Source organism: Trypanosoma grayi (assembly GCF_000691245.1).
Source record: "Trypanosoma grayi strain ANR4 Tgr_5_V1, whole genome shotgun sequence".
Classification (NCBI taxonomy): Eukaryota; Euglenozoa; class Kinetoplastea; order Trypanosomatida; family Trypanosomatidae; genus Trypanosoma; species Trypanosoma grayi.
The window spans coordinates 1-9,164 of record NW_008825624.1 but is presented as its reverse complement, the minus strand read 5'-3'; the positions used below and the strand labels follow the sequence as shown (position 1 = coordinate 9,164).

General features: G+C 56.1%; 3 protein-coding genes across 3 annotated transcripts; all 3 read left to right on the top strand.

Annotated features, from left to right (window-relative positions):
- Positions 1 to 24: 24 nt before the first annotated feature.
- On the top strand, positions 25 to 2,598 carry DQ04_00051020 (hypothetical protein; the record flags this gene model as incomplete). The annotated part of the gene is made up of 1 exon (XM_009307961.1): positions 25 to 2,598. One exon carries the CDS (start codon positions 25 to 27, stop codon positions 2,596 to 2,598), a length of 2,574 nt encoding a protein of 857 aa, XP_009306236.1.
- Positions 2,599 to 2,966: 368 nt separating this feature from the next.
- DQ04_00051010 (apurinic/apyrimidinic endonuclease) lies at positions 2,967 to 4,838 on the top strand (the record flags this gene model as incomplete). Its single annotated transcript, XM_009307960.1, has 1 exon — positions 2,967 to 4,838. The coding sequence occupies one exon, from the start codon at positions 2,967 to 2,969 to the stop codon at positions 4,836 to 4,838; it is 1,872 nt and encodes a 623-aa protein (XP_009306235.1).
- Positions 4,839 to 5,203: 365 nt separating this feature from the next.
- On the top strand, positions 5,204 to 7,810 carry DQ04_00051000 (AP-3 complex subunit beta; the record flags this gene model as incomplete). The annotated part of the gene is made up of 1 exon (XM_009307959.1): positions 5,204 to 7,810. One exon carries the CDS (start codon positions 5,204 to 5,206, stop codon positions 7,808 to 7,810), a length of 2,607 nt encoding a protein of 868 aa, XP_009306234.1.
- Between the last annotated feature and the right edge of the window lie 1,354 nt (positions 7,811 to 9,164).

The window sequence follows — 9,164 nt, the reverse complement described above, 5'->3', positions numbered from 1 at the left end:
AAAGGGGGGGGGGGGCCACGACTGATGCAGAGCCTCACCATCGATCAGGTTATCGCCTGGCTGAATGGGCATCGCTGCCCTGCGACTGCGGTGGAGTTGTGCCGTGAGTTGGCTTTGTGCGGGGAGATCCCACCCGGGAGGCTCGCATCACTCGAGCACGAAGCCGTGGCGGCAAGTGACGCCGATGGGAGCAACACAGACGCCGCTCTGGAGCAGACAGTAGTGGACGTGCTTGTGGCATACAAGAGACAGAAGGGCATAGCTGCTGTTGCAAGGGCTGCTGAAATGGCACTGGGTCAAATACCGCAAGCAGAAGGGCCGGTTGAGAAGGAACCGAGTGTTCCTGCCGTTTCTAATCAAGTGCTGCAGGGGAAGCCGCAGCAGGCGGAAGTTGAACTCAACAAAGTGCTTGCTGTGCTTGCGGAGCGTCTTCCGACCCTCGTGCGTGTCGTGGATCCAATGCAGAAGGATGTGTTGATACCACTCATCTGTGCCGCCGCTACGGCGAGCGTAAATAAGGCGGAGAGGGCAGCCGCTCGCCTTCTGCTTCTCACCCTCTACACGCGCCCAAACCGAGAGCACAGGGTCGCCGTCGCGGAGGCGTGGGCGAAGACGATGCAGCACGCCCCGGTCTCTGTCCGGCAGAACGATATCGTGCCAGAGCTGTTCAATCTGGCGAACGCAAAAACGACGGAGCGGCGCATTCTGGCCCTAAAGTGCATAGAGTATGTGGCACCCTTCCTAGGGGGTGGCACTGCGCTTCGGAAGTCGATATGTGAAGGTTTGTTGTGGCCACTTTGCGAGGATGAGTCGCGAACCGTGCGCTGCCACGTTGTGCAGAGTCTTGTGGGAATATGGCCGATAATCCCAGAGGACGTCAGCGGTGACGACAGCAGCAGCAACAGTGAGGATGTTAGTAGTGGTACTGAGGAGTGCCTGGCACTCTATATGGAGCTCATCATGCACCTTGTCTTGCACGACACGAGCAGCTCTGTGCAGCGTCACGCACTTCAGAGTCTGCGCGGTAGTCTTTTTTCAAAGCGTGTGCCCTGCCGCGTGCTGCTTGTGCGCATCGTCCCGCTGCTGCTGTCATTTATCGAGCGAGAGTTGGCGGCCACAGACTGCGGTGACTCCCTGGTGCAAGCCACACCGGCTCCTACTAATGTTGCAGCTGCTGCTGTGGTGGTGAAGAAGCGCGAGGTGGTTGAAGTGGCCGCAGCCAAAAACACATTATTACTCGCAAGTCTGATCGCCGACGCCCTCCGCTATGCGTGCCAAGTTGTCGCAGACGATGAAGGACTTGCCCCAACTGTCTTCGACGCATACCTGCACGTTGTGTTGCCCTCAGCACATACGCTAGTGCTCACGTGCCGTGAACACGACGCCTTGGACACGTCCATCTGCGCCGTCGCGTCGGCGTTGGCAATAATGGTCCCCGCACTGCAAATGCCGCACTGGAAGTGTGTGCGGTCCCTGTTGGAGATGTTCGTAGATGGGCGTGAGGTCCCTAGTGGTGCCGTTGACGTCCCGTGCGGTTCCGGCTGGCGCAGGCGGGAGCTGTGCTTCTTCTTCGCCTTCCTGACGTGCGTCGTTGGCGTGAAGTCAAATGCGGTAACGGACGCGACCGGCGTGCTAAGCGCCATCTCAGACGAAGCTGCGGCGCTGATGCGTGAAAACGTCACAGGACAGCGCACAGTGAAGGAGGAGGTGGAGGCAAAAATGACGAGAGTGGCGGAGTTTGCTCCAGCGGCAGATGTTGATGATGCAAGCTTACGTCTTGAGGCGTGTGCGTCGTCTCTCGCGTGCTTGATTACATGCGTTGAAGTTTCTCAAGGCAACGCGGCGGCCGTCTCAACGGTGCTGTGGTCCCTCACAGAGTCGGCGGACGAGCAACAACGCATGCTGGCCGTCGCGCTCATTGTGCGTCTCAGTGGGTTGCCGAAGGATGACCAGGTGCGGGCTCTGTACATGTGGCCGCCACTGCTCCTCCTCATGAACGACAGTGCGTACGCTGTGAAGGAGGCTGCAGTCAAGGCGGCCGTGACAATGGTCACATTTATCAGTACGCCACTGGAGCAGGAGAAGGTGCTCAAGGCGGCGCTCGCAACAGTGGAGGCAGCGGGGTGCCCATCTAGCTTAAGTGTGGCGCTCCTGCAGCATTGGTCCTCGCTTATGCGTGAGATGCCGGCGGAGCCACGCGAAAACTTTCTATACCCTCAGCTATCTATGATGATCGGCCAGTTGAGTGAGGCGCTGGATAGAAGAGAGGGAAAAAGCGGAACAACAATAGCGATGGTAGCAGGAGGAGGGCCTATCCCAGGTGCGGGTAGAAAAGCGACGGAGGACACACTGCAGGCCGTGTTGGCCATCCTCGCAGCTATTCCCCACTGCGCTGTTGTGACCCCGCAGCTCGTGAAGAAGTATCTCCTCCCCGGCATACAGCTACTGGCGTCCGTGCCGTCTCTGCCGCCATCAAGTCGCTCGCAGCTGCTGAGCATCGCAAAGGAGTATAACACATTGTTGGGGTCTAGTAAAGGGCTCCAGAGCACCTCCGGGCTCTTTGGACGAATGCGTGAGGAACTGAAGAAACGCTTCTGACGCATGTGGTGTGCCTTTCACTGCTTTGCGTGCGTGCGCCTTGTGGTGAGGAACGGTGTCGATTACACCGTAGCACCTGCAAAGGTTCTGTCAAGAGAAAACAAAAGAAAAAGGATAAGAACAAAAGCAAACCAAACAACAACAACAAAAAAAAAGAAGCTTGGCTTTACTTAGCCCTTTCTTGATTTCCTCATTCCCACCAGAAACCAATGGCTGTCTCATTGTGAAGTTGTCTTCTCTTCTCACTTTACTCATCGTTTTACGAGACGCCAACTGCACGTCAGGGAGGAACACAGCTGGTGGCGAGACTCACATCTATACACCCAGACCCTGCACGCAGGCACTGCCCCTACCGCCACTGTTTCACCATGTTCATCATCAGCTGGAATGTTGCGGGGTGGTCCTCCACGTCAAAGATGATACGTGAAGATTTTGGTAGCATTGCGGCCTTCCTGCAGCGCACGCAGGCGGACATTGTGTGCCTGCAGGAAGTAAAGGGGTCATGGGCGAAGTTGGACGCCGACCCGCGCGGCATGGGCGCCAGCGATGGTGGCCCGTTGGCAGTTGACGGGTGGGAGTCCTTCTGGTCCTTCAGCAGCAAGGCACATCGTGGCTTTAACGGTGTGGCGACATTTGTGCGAAAGGGCCTCACATGGTGGTGCGACTCGCGGCCGCTCCGAGATGAGGAGCTTAACGATGAAGGTCGCGTGGTTGTCACGTGTCACAGCCCATTTGTACTTGTCAACACGTACGTTGTCAACGCCCGCCGTGGGTTGCGGTTGGAATTCAAGATGCGCTTTCTCGCAGGACTCAAGGAACTCTTGCTCCGCCTGAAACAGGAGACCGGAAAGCCTGTCATTTTGCTTGGCGACTTGAATCAAACGTACCGTGCTGAGGACGCATGGTGGTCGCTGCGGCGACTAAGTATGCCCGCCGTGCTACAGCTTGTTCACCGTGCACAGCAGGAAGAGGAGTGGACGCAGAGCTTTCCGTGGCTTTCTGCCGCTGCTGTGCGGCATCTTGGGGTATTCATTGCGGAACAGGTGTCCCTGATTATTGCTACCGAAGCAGAAGATAACCATGAGGGTAGTGGCTTCAAAAGCATTAGCGTCGACAGTGCCTTCTTCGACTGCAGTAGTGAGGGTGGTGATGTCGTCGCGAAGAACAACAGTGACGGCGAGGCGGCTATCGTGGAGCTCACACGGCGTTTATGTGAGCGTACGAAGCTGCTGAAGGATGGGACTGGGACGCTGGCAACTCTGGAGGAGCTGTGTGAGGCCGGTGTTCGCAGCGTTTTTGTTGAACCGCTGATGCGCTCCCAACCCCCCGCACACAACCGTGAATTGTTCGCACTAACACGGATGTGTGGTTTGCCACCGCACAATGAGGAGAGTGCGCAGTTCTTTGTGAAGGAATTGCTCACGGAATTGCATCTCCACGATGCCTTTCTGCTGCGGCGTCCTGTTGCAGGGGAAGACGGTGATGAGATGTCTGCTGTTGTGTGCCCGTGCCCGTACACATGCTGGGATCAGTCGAGGAATAAGCGGCTGACGAATGAAGGTACCCGAATCGATTACATCCTGATCGATGAGACCCTCGTACCTGCGCTGGTGCCGTGCCGCAGAACGGCGAACAATGTCGGTGTTTCTGCTGTTGGTGCCACATCGGATCATGATTATACTGATGGTGATGCTGGCTGTATGCATCAGTCGTATTTCGACGACTATGATGGCCGCTCAGTGTCAGTTGGTGCACGTCGTGCGATGGGGGACGGAGCGTACCCGGCAGCACCGTTTGACGGCTCCGGTCTGCCGCCGCTGAGCGTCGCGGCGAGGGACGTGCAGTTTCGTGNGGCAGCACCGTTTGACGGCTCCGGTCTGCCGCCGCTGAGCGTCGCGGCGAGGGACGTGCAGTTTCGTGGGTTGCCGTCCACCGGTATGTTCGTCACACCGCCACAGTATAGCGACCACTGCGGCATCTGCGCCTACTTCGACGGCCTCATTCTGGAGCCACGGCGGGGGAAATTGGAGGAGCGGCACCGCTGCCAATATCGCCCGCCTGTGAGCCTGGATGCATTCTTCGCAAAGCGTACGCGGGACAATGCAGCAACAACAACAGCGGCGATTAGGACAGAAGCGCCAAAAAAAGAGAAAATTTCTCAGGCGCGGCGTCTAGAGGTGAAGCCACAAGAAGCAGTGGTTGTGATTGATGATAATGATGATGATTGCAACAGCTGCTGACATATATATATATATATATATATATGATTTTTTGCGGTGGTGCTGGAGACTATCGTTTCTACTAAGTGGCCTGCCTTTTACCCTTCATTTTTGTTCCTATCCTCATTTGCGTGTATGTCTCTCAGTGTGGATGCGGTATGCTGTGCGTGGTGTCCCATGTGCTCTTCCTGTCTACTTTCATTCACCCCCTCCCTCGTCATTTTGTCACATGTGAAGTGCACGTGTGGCTTTAGTCCTCTTTTCTTAAGTTTTTTGGCGCTTCGCTTTGCACTCCGCTCCCCCTCCCCCACCCCCGTTGGAGACCCCGAACGACACAAAAGCGAAGATACCGCGGAGAGAGAAAGCAGAGGCGAGAACATATATAGATGAGTCGTGCAGTCTTCGCGGAGAAGGCGACGCTGGCGTCGGAGCGGGCGAAGGAGTTCATCAACAGCGGCGGCAGCATGATCTCACGTGCCCGCTCCCTCGTCTCCGGCGATGCACAATTCTTCTCCGTGCAGCCCAAGGTGGAGGACCTGCGCCGTCACCTCGACTCCGACTCTCTGCACGAGAAGCGCGACGCGATGAAGCGCATCATTGCGCAGATGTGCAAAGGGAACGACATGTCGAACCTCTTCGCGGATGTGGTGAAGAACATCCACACCACGTCGATTGAACTGCGTAAGCTCATCTACTTCTACGTCACGCACTACGCGGAGGATAGACCTAATGAGGCCCTCCTCTCCATCTCCGCATTTCAGAAGGACCTGCTGAACCCGAGCATGCATGTGCGTTCGCTCTCGCTGCGAATGCTCAGCGCGATACGCATCCCTGCGATTCATCCGCTCGTGATGCTCGCCGTAAAGAAGTGTGCCACCGACGTAGACCCGCTGGTGCGAAAAACGGCTGCTATTTCCCTCGCCCAAATGCACGTCATCAGTGGAAGCGAAGAGGACACCGTGACGATGCAGGAACTCCTGCAGCAACTCTTGGCGGATAAGAGTATGGATGTTGCCTCAGCGGCCGCTCTCTCCTTTATCGAGATATGCCCAGATGAGACGCAGTTCATCCATCGCGTCTACCGCGACCTCTGCCGCTCGCTTATCGACTGTGAGGAGTGGGGGCAAGTGGTGCTTTTGCATGTCCTCCTCCGCTACGCGCGGACGCAGTTCTGCGACCCCAACAAACCTCGGTCATCAAATTCCACCAACAATAGCAATGAGGATGCTGGCACAAAGACCGAGAACAGCAATGATGATGATGATGACGATGATGATGATGATGATGATGATGATAGCAGCTCGTCTTCATCGTCCTCCACTAGGTCCTCTTCAAGGTCTGATGTCCGCAGAAGCACACGTCGCCAGGATGGAGACGTGCTGCTAGACTCCGATCACCAACTGCTCCTTGACTCAGTCAAGCCACTCTTCTTAAGCCTCAATAGCGCCGTTGTGGTGGCTGCCACGTCCTTGTTTTACCACTGCGCGCCGGCGACAGAGTTGGATGTGTGTGTGCGTCCGTTGTTGCGCCTGCTCAGGGGCCCGGACGAGCATCATGCCATTGTCCTCAGCGCCATCTACACCGTTGTGCTATCGCGACCGGAGCCATTTGTGTCTTACATCAAGGAGTTCTTTCTCATGCCACACGATGTGAAGGACGTGCGGGAGCTGAAGGTGCGTATCGTATCCAAGTTGGCCACAGAAGACAACTTCACCGAACTTGTTCGTGAGTTCCGCTCGTACATCCGCAGCTTCCACGTGGATCGTGTCGTGGACGCAGTGCGTGGACTCGGACTCATTGCTGCGCGGTTGACGATGTGCGCTTCGCAGATCATGCGGCTGCTGGTGCCGCTTTTGTCCCACCGAAATGCCGAGGTGGTGACAGAGTCCATCACGGTGTTGCGTCTGCTCGTGGTGCAGGGGGCCAACAAGAACCGGACTTGTCAGCTGGTGTATCGCCTCCTTCAGCAGGTGATGAAGGGAGAGATTGTCGGCGCCTCCGCGAAGGCCAGCATACTTTGGCTTGTGGGAGAAAATATTCAGCAGCGCACCGCCATTGCCACTGCGGCACCGGAGTGTTTTCGTATCTTTGTTAAGAGCTTCACGCAGGAGAGCTCGGAGGTAAAGAAGCAGGTGCTGACGCTCGGCTGTAAGATTTGGCTCTTCCTCGACGGTAGTGGTGAGATGGCGGAGCGCTTCCGCAAGCTCTTCTTCTACGTGCTCGAGCTTGCCCACTTTGACGACGACTACGACGTGCGGGACCGCGGCCGCCTCATCCAGTGCACAGTGGAGCGGCAGAGCAGCACCTTTGCTGCGCTGAAGGCGATGCTGCTGAGCGAGAAGCCGCTGCCGCAGTCGAGCGACCCCTACGTGGAGCGGGCGCACTACGAACTTGGCACCATGTCGCACCTCTTCGGCAACACACTCTTCGGTTACCGCGAGCTGCCGATGTGGGCAACGCAGCCGTCGGACCCGCTGCTTCGGGGTGGGCACGACGAAGATGAAGATGACAAGAGCTCGCTGCTTGGCTCCAGCAGCGACGCGTCATCTACGCTGTACAGCAGCGAGGGTGACAGCAGGAGCTGTAGCTCGGACAGTGACACAGGAGCCTCTTCGCGGTCTGCGTCCTCTGCGCCTTCGTCGAGTGGCAGTGAGAACGAGGATGATGATGATGATGATGATGATGACGACGACAACGCCCCTCCACGGCCACTAGTGGGGGTGGTGGCGAAACGCGTGCCTGTCAGAGTCGTGGTGCGTCGTACCGATCCTGCGACGGCAACTGCTCCCGCGTCAGCGACGACGAATGAAACGGGTGCGGCGCCCGCTGACATCACTGACATGGAGGAACATGAAACACCGCATGAGTCGTGCAACGAGAAGACGAAGCTGCAGGAGGTCGATGCACTTGCTACTCCGCCCGATACGGCTCCTGTAGAAGTTGAGGCGTCGGGTCCCTCGCCATCGGCCGAACCGACAGAGACACAGCAGTAAAGAAGTTCGTGCGTGGAGCAGTGATAGCGTTCTGCGCATCATTATCAAATATTATTGTTTTCTGTTATTGTTGGTATTTGGGGTTTCTGCTGGGGCCCGCACATTGTTTGCTGTGGCGATTGTGGAATGGAGGCGTACCGCGAAGATGAGGAGGAGAAGTGGGGGCGGTGGGACGTAGAGGGATCTGGTGTGTGCGTTCGTGCGTGTGTGTTGGTGTGGCCCCCACACCTATTTAACCGTCGTTTTATGTTCCGCTGTGGGTCCCCTCACAGTCAGCAGATGGGCAGACTCTTTATGCCCGCGCCATTGTGCTGCCACTCATTCTTTTTTGTTGTTGTTGTTGTTGTTCCTCTTTCTCCTCTTGTTGCTGCTCCCCAACCCCAACCCCCCTCGTCCCACCTCACCGCCCGCCCGGGACCGCGCAAAGAGGTTGAAGCGCGCAAAGGAGGAGGCTGCGGGCAGCCACACTTCTTCAAGCACCCCAACACACACGCGGCTAACTGCAAGTGTCAGTGCACACATTTAACAAGGAAAACCAAGAAAGAAAGGAAAAAAAAAGAAAACAGGAAGGGCACACACATTCACACAAAAGCAACAACAAAGAAAGAAACATCAACAGGACAAACAAAACAACAACAAAAAAACAAAGAACGATACAGGGAACAATAATTATCAACACAAACGATCAACGTTTGGGTTTTTGAGTCGAACAACGAGGGGCGATCGAAAGAGAGAGAGAGAGAAACAACGAGAAAGGAATCAAGAACCGGGCGGACACTAAACGAGACCCGACAGGACACAAACAAGGTAGGGCAGTCATCATTCCTACAACTGCAACTACATCACAAACAGGCGAGGACCCCACTGATAGGCAGAGAGAGAGAGGGAGGGAGAGAGACGCACAGACGCGCTTGGTACCCTTCTGTCCAGCCATATATATATATATATATATATATATACATATATATATACTTGCACTCATTCACACATATCGCGTACTCTCCGGAGGACACTTAGGTTGCCTAGTTTGAAAGCCCACCACCAAGTTCCTGGTCGCGGCGTATTCATCTGTATCGGTTGCACACTCCAACGCAGAGGGAGGGCACACCATCATCAGCGGCAGCAGCAGCAGCAGCAACGGCATCGACAAGAGGAAGAAGAAGAACAACAACAACAACAGATAAGATGGACCCGTATCACTCCGACGAGGAGGACATGCTGGCCATCAAGGGGGAGATGTGGATGTGCGCCGACAGCGATAAACCGTACAAGGTGGGCGCTGGTAGGGGCTCGAAGAACTACATTGGAATCGAGAATGATCGCTTTTTTGTCTACTCAACACGCAGCACGCAGT